This window comes from Bombina bombina, chromosome 7 (genome assembly GCF_027579735.1).
Source record: "Bombina bombina isolate aBomBom1 chromosome 7, aBomBom1.pri, whole genome shotgun sequence".
Classification (NCBI taxonomy): domain Eukaryota; kingdom Metazoa; phylum Chordata; class Amphibia; order Anura; family Bombinatoridae; genus Bombina; species Bombina bombina.
Window position 1 is genome coordinate 488,691,724 of NC_069505.1, and position 18,615 is coordinate 488,710,338.

Sequence of the window (18,615 nt, forward strand, 5' to 3'; positions counted from 1 at the left end):
TAGAACAACAGGCGGGAAAAGGATGGGGAACACAACACCATGACAGGGAACAGGAAGGAAAATGTGAATGTCATTATTATTAACACATTAATTGGATGGTATCATGAAAAAACAAACATTTCAATTTCCCCTAAATCACAGAAAGTTAGAGAGAGAGAGAAAGAGAGTGAAAGAAAGAGAGAGAAAACAGGTCCTGCTACAGAATTAATAACTGAAATACTTATTAATCCACCTCACGCCTCTTAACATGAACCTATTGAATGCTATTGTTCTATGTAAATGCTATGTATATGTGCATATATATCCATCCATATGAGAAAGCAGGAACAGATCTCAAGCCTTGAATGGAAATAGTGGATGGGCAACACCAACACGAAACTGGATCCATTAAAAAATAACTGTTAGGAACTGGTATATGTTACAAACTTACAAGTGGCTGTGTTTAACCTCTTAAGGACATATGACGGAATTTTTCCGTCATAAAACAATTGAACAAACTGAAAGCTGTGTCCTTAAAGGGTTAAAGGGACTGGGGAATAAACATAGCCAATACTCACGATTGACTTTGGTCATTATGACAAATGTCACCATGGGCTAAGGGTTGTGGGCTGCACTAATAAAAGGTATTTACTTAATTAAACTTTAGATTGGAGATGGGAAATGCCCTGTACAATAACTTGAAAACTGGCCATGGTCAAACTTGTCTAAGAGTGTTTTGAGGGTATTTTGTAAATCCAATCACAGGTTATAAAAGTAAATTATTCTGCCAGTAAGACTCACTCGTCCCATCTTCTGTCACCATGCCAAGTCCTTCTGCCTTGTTCTGACGTTCAAAAGCATTCAGGTCAAGTACACTGTGAGGAATGAATCAAAAGATGTGAATGTACATTGTTGCTGGCTATTGACTGGATACTGATTGGTGTCCTGTCTCTCAAGAGATGGATTCAACTCTTTATCCACTTGATTAAAATGACTTGGTAGACATTAAAAAAGGAAACATGTGCAACACAATCTTCTGAAGCTTTGAGACTATAATTTTCAAAGAATGTGAGCTCTCTCATTTCAGATGTCTCTAATTACTATGCGGATCTACAAATCAATTTTTCAATTCTTATCAAACTGTGGACATTAAAGGAACAATAACTTAGTGACAGCTAAAATTCTAAAACAATACTAAATGGAGACAATATGGAATGAGGCAAAGCAATGTCCACAGATATGGTTTCTCTTACTTTCGAACTACCCAAGGTGCTCTGTCACATGAAGACCGTCATGGTAAAATAATATCTCTCACAGAGAACATCTTACCTGCAGGTTTGCATTAGTGCCTGCACACTCTGGAAAAAATCCTACTTCCCTCTTCTCCTTCAGATAATCTAACATTTTCTAAAAGACAGAAAGGGAATGAGACATTGATCTATATGGTCTTGAGTATAAAAGAAGAGAAACATCAAGCAATGGTGGGAAATCTAAAGAATTAGAATCCCTGTGTGGTTCTTCTGTTAGACCATCTCTTGAACCTCTGGGTGGTCTCTGCTCAAAACTAAAAGCTTTATTTTTTTCACTAGTTTCTGCTGTACACTAATAAATATTTCCACTCTAGATGGATCTGTTTTTTGCTCTAAAGCAGCTTCCATTAAATTAACTTCTGCTGTTTTGTGTGTGATCATACTCTCAGAATACTCAGAGAACCCTTGCAATCTACTATATTGTGGTTTGTGATTGGTTATAGTTGTTTTGCTTAAAAAGAATATGTTTCTATAAAGTATGTTTTTTCTAGGCAGAAATAGACATCATCAAAGAAACAAGTTTCTAGAATCATCGCTAAGTGGAATCTTCCATTATACCGCTTGAGTTAAAGCTCACTGGGGCAGGGTCCCCCCACTAAACTGCTAAGCTCATTACATCCTAAAAGATTGTAAACTCTTTTGAGATGAGCCTACCCCTAGTTGCCAAGCTGTTTGCTTTTACTGAATATCATAAAAATTATATATAGCAAAGGAATAAAAATTATTTATAATTTTAAACAAAAAAAAGGGTTTTCTGCAAAAACAACACAAAGCGAATTAAAAGTCATCAAGATACCCAGTATCTAATGGAAACGCATTTAATTATGAAATCGTCTTTTACTCTCCAGCTAAGGAGGTAACTCACCTGCTGAACCTCAGCATTGCCCCCATTGAGGATTGAAATTCCCAGTTTGAGTGTAGAAGAAACCATGGCACCAGGCTCTCCTGAAGGAGAAAACTAAACATGAGCAACGAAAGTACTTTAAAAGTTGCAACCACTATCCTGCAACAATTAAGTTCTCACCTTTACATGCACTTATCATTTGTAGAACCATCTCAGCTGCCCCACGGTTGTGGAGACGAGATTGTTGATAGAGGAGCCTTTGTTTCTCCATCTCTTTTTCCTATTAAGAATAGTTCAGGTATTAGGGAAGGAAAACAAGAGGCACCAAGGAGGAGGTTGCAAGGCTGCAGGTAAAGAGCTGGAACTGTGAAGGGTGTTAAGAAATAAGATATGGGTGGGTGCAGATAAAGGAAATAGAGGTGTTTTAGAACAAGAAATCAAAAGGAGAGAGAAGTGTCAGTGCACTTACAAAATAAATAAAACCGGAGGGTTAAGAAGTAGGAGTGGGAAACAAGGTGGACATTGAGATTGCAGATAATAGGCCAGAGTGATAGAGAAAGAAAGTTGGGTATATTTAGAGGAGTACAAAATAAGTTTGTTAGACAGAAAAAGGTGACACAACAAGTGAGAGGAAGAGAGAAGTGGTGTGTGTGCCACATGCAACCATAAACGCATACCTCAAATGAAAGCTCAGACTCTTCTTCTTCAGAAGGTTCTCCGCCTTCATCTTCTTCCATATGACAGCTCTGTAGTTATGGGAGGAAAAAAATGATCACCAGTGAGGGTAGAGGAAACTTCCTAGATGCTAATAGGCCTGTTAATTATCTTCTCCAAGTCATCTCAACATATAGATGCATCTATATAGTATTGTATAATTAAGTTGTGTTTTGATGGGATTAGGAATCTATTTAAGCATTTCTCAGTTTACCTATATCTCTCTAAACGCCTGGTCTTGAGAGCTAAACATAGCAATCATGATCAGATTTTAGAACAAAATAAGCTTAGTAATGTCACTCGCCAGTCCTATTTCTTTGAGGGAGTTTTTACCCTGAAAACAGGGTGTCTTGCTAAGGGGCATATACTGCATTTTAGTATAGGGAGCAGATGCATAAATGACAAAACTGCACAATGAAAATTGTATTTTTAAAATCGTACAAAACAAAAATTTTAACTATTCACACATAAATACACAGGAACAATTTGTATTTGCATCCATAATCGTAACAAAATTCTTCACAAAAAACCTTATTTTATCAAAAACATAAACTTTGTATGTTACTTACATAGGAAGAAATCATATTAAATATGCCCAGCGTAAATCGTAATTTAAGTTCACTGGATGTGCAAAAAACACTCAGATATTTGTATTTATAAGTACAAAATACAATGCTTAATTGTTTTGATTTATTTTCCTAAAATGGGCGTTCCATGGGCATTTGTGAAATTGTCTCTCTAATCTCAGTGTAATTCTGTAAAGATTTTGGCACTGCAGGTCTCACTGATTTTTTCCACAAACTAAAAGGTGGCAAGCTTTTCTCAAAACACTCAATATACTTAATTATAATAATATAATAGACAAACACGTGCATACAAAAATGGAGGCGATTGCAAGATGCTATATGCAGAAAGCAGCATATTGTGATTTATATTGGCTGCAGGATTTACTTTTTATTGCACCCCCTGCTCACTACTAACTTCACTCTACAAAGCAAAGTTTACCTTTCCAGTGAGCTCCATTATATTCAATAGGAGACATCTCACTTGCTGATATTGCCCCTATTCTAAGATAATTCCACAAGGGCACCCCTGCCATTTTCACATAGGTTTCCCAGCTGCTTTCCATAAAAATACTGGATGACCCATGGGTGAGAAGGTGGGGTACAGTAGGTGGGGACAATGCCCTCCAATACCTAATAGATATGCTCCAATCTAGACTCTGTCATGTATTTTCTACACAAATCAGTGATTTTTTTTTCTAACTCTACTTCTAGTACTAAGCAGAGCAGTGATTTTACCTTCTTAAATGCCAGTAACACACATAAATGTTACCCCCCCCAAAAAAATCATTTAAATGTCTAATTTCTATGCAACAATTTTACTATACAGCCACTTGAAATGCACCCAAATGAAATACTGAACTGTCAAGTGGAATACTGGACACCTGCCACCCCCCATTTACACACAACCTAAATTAATAAATTATAAACATTTCAAAGAGAAGGCTCCTATAGAAAATCAAGCCCCTAGACTCATGTCATACATTTTTACATTGAATGAGCATCATAAAATTACTTACCTTGGCCATAATATCAGCGTATGCCATATACAGATAGTCTTCGTCCAGCTTGCTGTTGAGAAATACATACTTTAGTAAGTAACTGAGTTACTAGGGTTTGATCACTATTAGATATGGGACCTCGGCCTCTAATTTTATGTTCATTGGATGCACCCACCTTTTCTCCGTCAAGGCTGTCCTGCTGAAATGAAGGATAAGCTGATGCAGAGGGTCTGGCTTCTTCTCCTCCTCTTCTTCCTCCTCCTCTTCAGCCTCCATAGCTTTCTTAAAAAATAAAACCCAGTTGCCCCCGTTAGGCAAAAAAAACCCTTATTTAATGGCTCTGTGTATATATATATATATATATATATATATATATATATATATATATATATATATATATATATATATATATATATATATATATATATATATACAATGTCCACAAAATGCAGGCACTCACTGGTCCTAGTAAAATATAACAATTTATTTAGAAATCATTAAAAAGACATAACGTTTCGGCACCAATACGTGCCTTTGTCAAATGTCAGAAAGTAACAAAACGAATATGCAGCACACTTAAAATCAATATTGATTTTAAGTGTGCTGCATATTCGTTTTGTTACTTTCTGACATTTGACAAAGGCACGTATTGGTGCCGAAACGTTATGTCTTTTTAATGATTTCTAAATAAATTGTTATATTTTACTAAGACCAGTGAGTGCCTGCATTTTGTGGACATTGGGGATTATTTTCAGCAGAGCACCGTGGCATTCAAACAAGTGGTGAGATTGTGCTTTCCCCTCAAGGAACTGTATATATATATATATATATATATATATATATATATATATATATATATATATATATATATATATATATATATATATATATATATATAATGTACAAAAATATATAAAAACTGCAACTTTTGTAAGGGTTTAGGATTTTGCAGGCTTTCCCTTCTTTACAAATGACAATTCTTTAATTAAATCTAGAACTATTAATAAGAGAACTAAAGTGTAGCATTGTTACTCTTCCTGTCTGAGAGTTTTGCTCTGTTAAACACAGGGCCAGACTGGGAATAAAACGTAGCACTGGAAAATTTGGAGATCAGCCCTATTTTTCATTGGGATACTCCTGCTTGAGCGTTAACTGCGCTAGAAGTAACAACAAAAATGCCAGATTGTTGTTATATATAATAATGTAACCTACAACCCAACTGCATCAATAAATCAATCTTTTAAATTGTAACTTTCAAGCCCCAGTTGCTGCAGCCCACCAGGAAATCTCCTAGTATCCCGGTAGACCAATCCGGCCTTGGTTAAACATGCTTTCAGACTTTACTGCCTCATGTCTGCTTATAATATCTAAGTATACAATCTCTAGTGACATTTTCTACAATCACTGTTTCCACCATTATAAAATAAAAGCATTCCCAAATTTGAAATTACCTTCTCCCTTCTCAATATCTATCTTATTTCTATTACAGAGCTCCCAATTGGTTTATTTTTCCTCCACCCCCACCAGCTTCCCCTTGCTTATACATGTCCTGGTTTTCAAAGGGGAAACAAAGACTGACCCAAACACTGCCTAACCCCACCCATGCTCCTCCCAACCATACCCATCAAACTCTTTCTACATCCTCCCTGTCAGTCATGGCATCGCCCACAAACACCCTTCTCATTGAGACACCGTAGACATCTGATTTTGCTCCTTGTTGGTTTGCCCAAAATCCCTTTGGCCTCTCACATGCCAACTCTCATCCAACCAAAAGAAAAACCGAAGAACTGATAATCCATCTCTTATCTACTCCTTTTATTTGAATACTATGGAACACTTATGCTGTCTATAGCTCACTCTTATCACATAACCTTCCATCTTACACTCCCTCAACCCCTTGGTTCTCACATGAAACTTGTCTCTTCCCCCCCAGGCACAGCCTTCTCTTACTGCATTATAATATGGGGGGCTTAAAGGGACATGAAACCCAATTTTTTTCTTTCATGATTCAAAAAGACGCATATAAATTTATAAAACAAACTGAACAGTTGTGTGCACTATTATCAAATTTGCTTCATTCTCTTGCGCTAAAGGGAGTTAGCTGAACACAATGGGTGAGCCAATGAGAAGATATATATATGTACAGCAACCAATCAGCAGATAGCTCCCGAGTAGCGTAATGTTGCTCTTGATCATACCTAGATATGCTTTTCATCAAAGGGATAACAAGAAAATTAAGTTAATTAAATAATAAACTGAAATGGAAGGTTGTTTAAAAAAATGCACACTCTCTAATTTTGACTTTACTGACCCTTTAATTTAAGCCAAATTCTTGGGGCAAGTAAACAAAAAAAGAAGGCAATTTTGGAATTCTACTATAATGACAGCTGCTCCCTTTAGACACCAGCCCCACAACATGCTTTATGGATTTTATTATTATGGGTTGTGTTCATTCCTTCCAACATCCATTATTGTTACATTTCACTCACCCAGGTCACCCACACAATTTCCCTCTGATTTCTCTTGTCTGACACACAGACCTCATTCTTGGTGACCGCCAGTTCTCCCTTGGACAGTCCTACTGCCTTTGGCAGATTACACCCAACCTATAGCATCTCCGGATTATATAATTATCCCACTCACCAAAAATAGCCAATCTCTTGACTTGACCTTTAACCACCAATGTTCTGTTTTTCATTTACCCACTACTCCCCAACACCTAATATTGTATAAGATTCCACAGAAGTCCCAATAAGTAAAATGTCTAAGTCTCATTATGTCCACCATCTGATCTCTCCTTCCCTGAGCTATCCATCTCTCACTGTACCACTGTAGTAACCTCAAAGTGGCCCTCCATTCCAACGGCCCATGACCCTAACTATGAAACATTGAAATTCTCAGCTGACCATACTACTTCCCACGCTTGGAGTAAACTACTGTTCTACAAGTTTGCAAAAAAAATAAAAAAAACACAATCTTCAGAATTAAATGACTCGAAAATTAGGGCAAAATAAATAATGAAAGTATATTGCAAAGATGTTTTAGTAAACATAATTAAACATTTCATACTACAATCTTGAAAAGTGTTTACTCTCCCTTTAAGCTGTGATATCCACAGAACAGAAATTTTATAAACTATTGCAGCATAGGCAAAAGGATGTACTATCCATAAAATTCCATGTGCATAAAACAGACATGTTTATTCCGCCTTAAATAATTCTGCAAGTCATCGGACCTCTCTTTTCTTATTTCAGAGAGGAACAGTTCTTTTAGATTTAATTAGTGTTCCACAAGGAAATACTTTGCTACTCACAGACAGGTCATCGATCATTCGGTCCTCAAAGTCATGTTCTTCGCTCAGGATCCAGGATTGCTTGTAGCCCTCAAGGAACATATTACATGCACGGTGCCTGAAGATAACACAAAAACGCATACCCTTATTAGAGACGTGACCTAAACTGTTCCTCTGCCCTAGTAGGTCAGAGCTACAGAACTGCAGTAGAAAAATGGGGAGAAGGTAGAATGTGAAAAGGGAAAGGCAGAAGATTGTATGTAGAAGAAAAAAGTAAACTATATAATATATGTATATGAAAATAAAATCCCATACATGGAATTACAAAATCCATCATTTTTCGGAATTCCAGACTTCTTTGTTAATATTTTTTTTTTAAATAGAATTATTGCAAATTACACTTTTTCTCCAAAGGTAAATCACAATAGTATATGTTTGCTTCTTTTGGTTTGGTTTTTGTGTTCTAAAATGATAATCTATATTTCTTTAAAACAACTATTGCATGTCGTATTACAGTACTGTACTAGTATTAAAACTGATATAAAACTACCGTTAGGTTGAATGTATAAGCTATATTATGACATGGTCCCAAGCAGTTTGGATAAAGGGTATTCAGATCAAAAATTAGCCTTAGAATAATTTGCACATTCATTTTTAAAAATGATGGGCCAGATTACAAGTGGATCGCTAACGCTTCCGCTCGAGCGCTAACTGCGTATCGGCTTTGTGCTCGTATTATGAATTAAAAGTAAACTGTTTTTGCTTCCGCGCTAACCCGACGAGTTATATACATGATTATATATAGGTATAGATATATACAGATATATATTTAGGAATATCTATTTAGAAATACATAAAAAATATTCTGCTATGTGCAGAACATTGGAATGTGAAATATTCACAGTAAATACACAGTATGACACTTTATTAAATACGAATATTGCATAAATATGTTTTTTCATGTTTTCATCTACTTAACTGCAAAGGGGCTGTAATGCACTTATATATATATATATATATATATATATATATATATATATATATATATATATACTGTATATATATATATATGTGTGTGTACATATGTATTTATGTGTATATATGTCTGTAAATATACATATAAATATATAAATACATATATAAACATATAAATACATAAATACATATATACACATATGAATACATAAATACATATGTACACATATAAATACATACATACAGTGGCAGCTGGTGAATTTTTAAAATGGTGGTACACAAGACCCCCCCCCCCTTTGAGAAAGCCCCGCCCACAGAAAACAAAACAAATTTTGCGTTTAATAAGTGCTGGTATATAATTTATATAGGTATCATTGTTATACTACTATTGGGATCCACTGATCTCCTAGGGCCCACCACTGCCACACTATCCCTAACATTTCCAGCCCCTCACCAATTCATCTTATCTATTTTTTTATTATTTTGGGTTGGTGTTTATAAAGGTAGATCTTGAGGACAGAAGCTGTATTTCTAAGGTTTTTGGGTCCTTGGGTGCTTTGAGGACCTTTGATGTTAGGGGATGTACTGGCGTGATTGTGTAAGGTTAGTACACAAGATAGCAGATGAAAGGGACATATACACAGACACATACTTAGAGATACACTCACACATACATACACAAAGATATACACACACACACATACAGTACATACTTAGAGATACACACACATACATACACACACACAGAGATACACAGACATACATACATACAGATACAGATTCATACATACAAAGAAATATACAAACATACATACACAGAGATACACACACATACATACATACACACACAGAGATACACATACAGATACATACACATACATGTAGAGGTACACACATACATACATACATGCACAGAGATACACACACACACACAGATAGGCACCAACACATGCTGCACATATATAGGCAGATATACACATATATATGCAGGGACATGCATGGTAATATTTTTTTTTTAAATACTCATAGGACTTTTCTTATTCTAAACTTGAGGTCCAGTCCAGCTTATTTAAATGTCCATAACAGTGGAAGTGTATTAATAATCTGAGTTAACCCTTCTTTGTGCCACAGTACATATACAGTATATTTAGTATTTTGTAAGAGCATAAGAATTTCTAGGAACTAACTCACAGTCAGACTGACCTTTATGATCACATAGTTGTTCCTTCAAGTGCCGTGTGCAGTAGAGTTGTAAATCATGACCTCATGCCCTGCAGCATGCATAGGACAACACTGATGCACAATTTAACCCTATGGCTAGCCAAAAAGGGCTGCAATACACTGCTTAGGAATAAACTGCAGTCCTTTCTAGGAGCCAGGGAGTTAAATTGTGTTCATTATGTTACGTATGTTAGGTAATTCAAGGCAGGGTCAAGGGTGAAGTGTTTTTCGGGTCTCACAATTAACATCACTATCCCTGACAGGCTCAGCTTATACGTGTAACGTGAGGTAGTAGGAGACAGACACTTAGAACAAGTTGCACAGTGACACGCTGTTATTAACTTCATTGTTCCACAGACTGCAGTTATGTTTTACATAAGTAGCTAAAGAAGAGTTTGACGCACACACTTCATTTTGATGTTTTAAACTAGTTATCTGAGCTCTCTCAATTCTAATTCTACTAAAAACATACTTAACTGAAGTCTGAAGGGATGATTTGCCTCCTGCAGCCCACTGGCTTCTTCACTTGCCTGAGAGACGTCGCCTCGCCACAAACTTCTATGCTCAGCCTGCTGCAGTGCCCATGCTGATAATGATGGCAGTTGCCACACGCAATAAGTGATTGTCAGTCCACCCCTGCTCCTCTCCGCTCAACAGCTATCTCCACAATGAGATTTTCATGCCGTTGAGGGGGAGGAGCCTCGTGGCCATGATGTATGCACACTGGCAGCGTATCACAGAGGCAGAGCACAGAAAGCTGAAAGTCCCAGTCGCACAGTTCAGCCTGTGCGATTAAGCCTCTATAGGGATGGAGCTGGGAGGAGCGACGTTTGCACAGTGAATACAATACTGTGACTGTGACAGGCATAGGGCTCTCTACCGCACGTGCGGTGGTGCGGATTTACAATGTAAAACAATGAAAAACACACAATACAGTGAATACACAATAATTATTTAATTTTTTTATTTTTTTTTAAACTGCATAAAAATTTTTGGGCTTAAAAATAAAATAGAATTTTTCAGATAGGGGGCTCTTTGAAAAATTATATTTTAATCAACAATTTTTTTTCTCTTCTTGTCTGGGGGTTCACGTGCGGAAGTGCACAAATGGAGGAGCCTCCACTGCATACATACATATGTACACATATAAATACATAAATACATATGTACACATATAAAGACATACCTACATATATACACATATACACATATAAAAACATATGTACACATATAAATACATACATACATATGTACACATATAAAGACATACATAAATATATACACATATAAATACATAAATACATATATACACATAAATACATAAATACATATATACACATAAATACATATGTACACATATAAATATATATATATATACACATATAAATAAATATATACACATATAAATACATAAATACATATTTACACATATAAATATATAAATACATATACATCTTTAGACATGTATATGTATGTATTTATATGTCAAAGCCCTTTGCCTGCCTAAGACCTCCTATATTTTGGCCCTTATAACTTTTGTGTGCAATACACTGCTTAGGAATAAACTGCAGTCCTTTCTAGGAGCCAGGGAGTTAAATTGTGTTCATTATGTTACGTATGTTAGGTAATTCAAGGCAGGGTCAAGGGTGAAGTGTTTTTCGGGTCTCACAATTAACATCACTATCCCTGACAGGCTCAGCTTATACGTGTAACGTGAGGTAGTAGGAGACAGACACTTAGAACAAGTTGCACAGTGACACGCTGTTATTAACTTCATTGTTCCACAGACTGCAGTTATGTTTTACATAAGTAGCTAAAGAAGAGTTTGACGCACACACTTCATTTTGAAGTTTTTAAACTAGTTATCTGAGCTCTCTCTATTCTAATTCTACTAAAAACATACTTAACTGAAGTCTGAAGGGATGATTTGCCTCCTGCAGCCCACTGGCTTCTTCACTTGCCTGAGAGACGTCGCCTTGCCACAAACTTCTATGCTCAGCCTGCTGCAGTGCCCATGCTGATAATGATGGCAGTTTGCCCACACGCAATAAGTGATTGTCAGTCCGCCCCTGCTCCTCTCCGCTCAACGGCTATCTCCACAATGAGATTTTCATGCCGTTGAGGGGGAGGAGCCTCGTGGCCATGATGTATGCACACTGGCAGCGTATCACAGAGGCAGAGCACAGAAAGCTGAAAGTCCCAGTCGCACAGTTCAGCCTGTGCGATTAAGCCTCTATAGGGATGGAGCTGGGAGGAGCGACGTTTGCACAGTGAATACAATACTGTGACTGTGACAGGCATAGGGCTCTCTACCGCACGTGCGGTGGTGCGGATTTACAATGTAAAACAATGAAAAACACACAATACAGTGAATACACAATAAATATTTAATTTTTTTATTTTTTTTAAACTGCATAAAAAATTTTGGGCTTAAAAATAAAATAGAATTTTTCAGATAGGGGGCTCTTTGAAAAATTATATTTTAATCAACAATTTTTTTTCTCTTCTTGTCTGGGGGTTCACGTGCGGAAGTGCACAAATGGAAGAGCCTCCACTGCATACATACATATGTACACATATAAATACATAAATACATATGTACACATATAAAGACATACCTACATATATACACATATACACATATAAAAACATATGTACACATATAAATACATACATACATATGTACACATATAAAGACATACATAAATATATACACATATAAATACATAAATACATATATACACATAAATACATAAATACATATATACACATAAATACATATGTACACATATAAATATATATATATACACATATAAATAAATATATACACATATAAATACATAAATACATATATACACATATAAATATATAAATACATATACATCTTTAGACATGTATATGTATGTATTTATATGTCAAAGCCCTTTGCCTGCCTAAGACCTCCTATATTTTGGCCCTTATAACTTTTGTGTGCAATATTTTTTTTTATTAGATGAGTATAACTGTACTTTGTAATGTATTTCTGATGTGTTTTTTGCAACTTTTTTGTTTTGCGAAACAGTTAACTAGAGCTCTGAAGTCACAGTAATCATTCTAGCGTAAATTGCGACTGTGCTCAAGCGATCGCAATTACTTTCAACTCGTAATACCAGCAGTAAGCCAGACATGCGCAAACACCTGCGATAAACCCCTTATTGCTCGCATGCAAACGTTTGCGCCCCACTCGTAATCTAGCCCTGTAATGGTTGTTTAAATATTAAAAAATTAAGGGTTAAAGGGACATAAAACCCAAATTTGTTATTTCCTGATTCAGATAGAGAATGCAATTTTTAACAACTTTCCAATTTACTTATTTTATTTAATTTTCTTTCTTCTCTTGTTATCCTGGCTGAAAGGTTTATCTAGGCAAGCTCATGAGTAGCAGAGAACCTAGGTTCTAGCTGTTGATTGGTGTCTGCATATATATATAGATTGTGATTGGCTCACCCATGAGTTCAGTTAGAAACCATTAGTGCAATGCTGCTACTTCAACAAATGATACCAAGAGAGTGAAACAAATTAGATAATAGAAGTAAATTACAAAGTTGTTTAAAATTGTATTCTCTATCTGAATCATGAAAGAAAAAAATTGGGTTTCATGTACCTTTAATGTCCATAAAGCAGTGGACACTGCCATATTGTAACTTAGGTTGTCTATTCTGCTGAGGTCAATTAGGAATGAGTAGAAATAGCTTACTAGAGTGTGTAACCAATGGGCCGGCTCGTGAGCTTACATTCCTGCTTTTTCAAATAAAGATACCAAGAGAACGAAGAAAATTTGAAAATAGGAGTAAATTGGAAAGTTGCTTAAAAATACTGCTCTATCTGAATCATGAAAGAAAACTTTTGGGTTCAGTGTCCCTTTAAGGGAGAAGAAACCCAAAATGTTTCTTTCATGATTCAGATAGAGCATACATTTGTAAACAACTTTCCAATTTTTAGAAAGCACTATATATATAGAAAAATTAGAAACCGGACAGATTGGATGGATGAACTAAACCAAATGTTTTTACTTCCATAAAATGATGTGTGATTATGGTACTTAAACCGCCCCAGCAGCCATAGTTAAAACTTACCTGGGGATGTTGTATAATGGGGTCATACGGAAACATGCCACCACAGCTCGTCTGCGCTGCTTTGAAAGGAGCTTGTGCCAAACAGCTTTCTTGGATTTGAAGGGGTGCTCCGTCTGGGCAAGAGAAAAAGTGGATAAGAAATTAGGATACTGTATGGGGATGCAATTAAGAGAGAGGAAAAAATGGGATGTTGCAAGAAGAGAAAAGAACAGGGAGGTCAACAAAGAACACTTGGATAAAAATATAGTAGCCAATGGCAGCCCACATATGGCTAAAATGCTGTCATTGGTGAGCTAATGGAATGCTGGTCCATTCAAAGCTCACCAGCTCCAAGTGAAACAAGACTGCCGAGACTTCCTGAACACGCTTCACAATTTTTTCTGGGTTGTTAGAGTCCTCAGCTTTTCCCGACATCTTGTTGTAAAGAGCCATCTGCCATCTCATGGAGTTGTTATCACACTAGGGGAAAAAAGAGAGCAAGTGAGCATGAAAGATCGAGAGAGACCATCAGAAAACTATGATTGAATACAAGGAAGAGACATAGATCCACAAAATACACATAATGAGAGGGAAACGTTTAGTGGAGGAGATGAAGAAAACAACAAAAGGAACACATTTGTTCCAAGCATGGGTATACCTTTCCTTGAAGATGGAGATTGTTCTGCAAAAATTCTCTGACTTCTTCATCTGTATCTTTCTAGTTATGGAAAAAAAACAAAAATAGGAAGATGCCATATCCCAACTAAAGATATAGCCCTAACCTCTTGGGATTTGTAGGTGACACTTGGAAGTTGGTAAGAAGAAACTGGATAATGGTTTAATTTAGGAGGGTTACATTTTATTTTGGTAAACTAGGCACTAGATGATGTACACTAATTCGGTATTGATATTATATAAACCATAGAGAATAGAGCCTAAATAATAATGCTAAATAATATATTTATCACTGTAATTTAGATGTCCTCAGACCATTAAACTTACAAGGGAATAGCGGGTCTTTGCTAAAGTGATTAGTTCCTGGTCTGTAGGTGAGCACATGTTCAGGCCAATAGGGAGCATTTTCTTCAGAGTGGCCACAATGAGTGATGTCTGGACAGAATATCTATCTCCACGACGTTTCTTCTTTGTGCGTTCTTGGTCTGAGCCTCCAGACTTTGGGTAAAAAAAAAAAAGTAATAAAAAAACATAAAAGCATAAATCATGACCTTATTTGAATAAGATATATTGTCATAAAAGAGGGACATGCAAATCAGCCATATTATTTCCCCAAGTTATGACCTATAACACAAAAGTAGCATTTCCTGGCAAACAACTCAAGGCCTCCAATTTCCATTCGACATATGCTTTAAGCCCCCAACCAAGTAAGCCAGCCTCTACGTCCCTTTCTGCTGGGTGCATGTCTTAGCCAAAATATGCCCCCATGTCCATACACTATCTGCAAACAAATAGCTTATAGCCGGAGTCTCATCAGTGCCTCCAAAGCCACCAAACACTTAGAACCCACCACACACACTAGTGTACAAAGGAAAGCCCACTTATTAAACTAATATTTAACGCCAAACATACATTTTTGGCAGCAGATTTGACATTATTTATGACTACCAGAAATCCATCTAACTTTATGTACAAATAAGCCAAAGTCCAAAAAAGTAAGATATTATGAGCCATATCAACTTTACTTTCAAAATGTTTGAAGAAGTGACGGCAGAGCTTTTGGAACCCCAAAGATTCCTCTACAAACATTTTTGAGTCTCAAATATTCTGTTAGATTTTTTTATTAATTCACTTAAAGGACCAGTCAACACAGTAGATTTGCATAATCAACAAATGCAAGATAACAAGACAATACAATAGCACTTAGTCTAAACTTCAAATGAGTAGTAGATTTTTTTTCTGACAATTTTAAAAGTTATGTCTATTTCCACTCCCCCTGTACCATGTGACAACCATCAGCCAATTACAAATGCATACACGTACCATGTGACAGCAATCAGCCATTCATAAATGCATACAAACTTATTCTTGCACATGCTCAGTAGGAGCTGGAGACTCAAAAAGTTTAAATATAATAAGACTGTGTTAATGGAAGTAAATTGGAAAGTTGTTTAAAATTGCATGCTCTATCTGAATAATGAAAGCTTAATTTTGATTGAGTGTCCCTTTAAGGGTATTGCTATTTTCAAGCTATGCAAACAATACATTTAAATAGCATCTCTAAGTTTAAATGTAACCACCACAGACATGTATAGGAAATTATTTTGCTGCACACAAAAGAGCTTTACAGACTTAGAAGAAGCATATGTGCATGGATAAATGCATGAAGTAAGTGTAATGGTTATGAATAAAGGTGATGTTGACGTTACCATGGCAAGATAAATGGGTAATCAAAAGAATGAAGTAAGACACTGAAACTTGAAGTTATGAAGTGGACATGGCAATAGACCAATCCATTTAAAGTTAATAGGAAATGGGAACCCAAATGTGTAAAGGGCATAGGTATCTACAATGAAGAAGATGGCATAGAAACTAAAGGTGATGTAAGTATATGATGTGGAAAAGTAAGGTAATGAAGAAATACGAATGTGAAGGTGTTGGACATAAATATGGATATAAATATGATAAGGTGATGGACATAAATATGAAGGTGATGGACAAAAATATGATAAGGTGACGGACATAAATATGAAGGTGATGGACATAAATATGACATAAATATGACAAGGTGATGGACATAAATATAAAGGTGATGGACATAAATATGACAAGGTGATAGACATAATTATGAAGGCGACGGACATAAATATGAAGGTGACGGACATAAATATGATAAGGTGATGGACATAAATATGAAGGTGATGGACATAAATATGATAAGATGATGGACATAAATATGAAGGTGATGGACATAAATATGATAAGGTGATGGATATAAATATGAAGGTGATGGACAGAAATATAAGGTGATTGAGATAAATATGAAGGTGATGGACATAAATATGATAAGGGGATGGATATAAATATGATAGATGATGGACATAAATATGATAAGGTGATGGACATAAATATGAAGGTGTTGGACATAAATATGATAAGGTGATAGACATGAATATGAAGGTGATGGATATAAATATAAGGTGATGTACATAAATATTATAAGGTGATGGACATAAATATGAAGGTGATGGACATAAATATGATAAGGTGACGGACAAAAATATGATAAAGTGAAGGACATAAATATGAAGGTGATGGACATAAATATGATAAGGTGATGGACATAAATATGATAAGGTGATGGACATAAATATGAAGGTGATGGACATAAATATGAAGGTGATGGACAAAAATATGAAGGTGATGGATATAAATAAGATAAGGTGATGGACATAAATATGATAAGGTGAAGGACATAAATATAAAGGTGATGGACATAAATATTATAAGGTGATGGAATATGAAGGTGATGGACATACATATGATAAGGTGATAAAAATATGAAGGTGATGGACATAAATATGATAAGGTGATGGAATATGAAGGTGATGGACATAAATATGAAGGTGATGGACATAAATATGATAGGGTGATGGACATAAATATGAAGGTGATGGACATAAATATGATAGGGTGATGGACATAAATATGATAAGGTGATGGACATAAATATGAAGGTGATGGACATAAATATGAAGGTGATGGACAAAAATATGAAGGTGATGGATATAAATAAGATAAGGTGATGGACATAAATATGATAAGGTGAAGGACATAAATATAAAGGTGATGGACATAAATATTATAAGGTGATGGAATATGAAGGTGATGGACATACATATGATAAGGTGATAAAAATATGAAGGTGATGGACATAAATATGATAAGGTGATGGAATATGAAGGTGATGGACATAAATATGAAGGTGATGGACATAAATATGATAGGGTGATGGACATAAATATGAAGGTGATGGACATAAATATGATAGGGTGATGGACATAAATTTGATAAGGTGATGGACATAAATATGATAAAGGGATGGACATAAATATGAAGGTGATGGACATAAATATGATAAGGTGATGGATTTAAATATGAAGATGATGGACATAAATATGATAAGGTGATGGCCATAAATATGAAGGTGATTACCATAAATATGATAAAGTGATGGACATAAATATGATAAGGTGATGGACATAAATATAAAGGTGATGGACATAATATGATAAGGTAATGGACATTAATATGAAGGTGATGGACATAAATATGATAAGGGTGATGGACATACATATGATTGATAAGGTGATGGACATAAATATGAAGGTGATGGACATAAATATAAAGGTGATGGAAATAGATATGACAAGGTTATGGACATAATTATGAAGGCGACGGACATAAATATGAAGGTGATGGACATAAATATGACAAGGTGATGGACATAATTATGAAGGCGATGGACATAAATATGAAGGTGACGGACATAAATATGATAAGGTGATGGACATAAATATGAAGGTGATGGACATAAATATGATAATGTGATGGACATAAATATGATAAGGTGATGGACATAAATATGATAAGGTGATGGACATAAA

The 18,615-nt window shown here is 35.6% G+C and overlaps 1 protein-coding gene across 1 annotated transcript in view; it reads right to left on the minus strand.

The window, feature by feature from the left end:
* RYR1 (ryanodine receptor 1) overlaps positions 1 to 18,615 on the minus strand; it is a 250,295-nt gene that overhangs the window by 35,660 nt on the left and 196,020 nt on the right. The window contains 13 exon segments of the mRNA XM_053721620.1: positions 781 to 854; positions 1,309 to 1,346; positions 1,348 to 1,386; positions 2,155 to 2,234; positions 2,314 to 2,413; positions 2,811 to 2,879; positions 4,430 to 4,481; positions 4,587 to 4,693; positions 7,725 to 7,821; positions 14,015 to 14,127; positions 14,339 to 14,473; positions 14,652 to 14,711; positions 14,996 to 15,166. Coding sequence (XP_053577595.1) covers positions 781 to 854; positions 1,309 to 1,346; positions 1,348 to 1,386; positions 2,155 to 2,234; positions 2,314 to 2,413; positions 2,811 to 2,879; positions 4,430 to 4,481; positions 4,587 to 4,693; positions 7,725 to 7,821; positions 14,015 to 14,127; positions 14,339 to 14,473; positions 14,652 to 14,711; positions 14,996 to 15,166 — 1,135 coding nt within the window.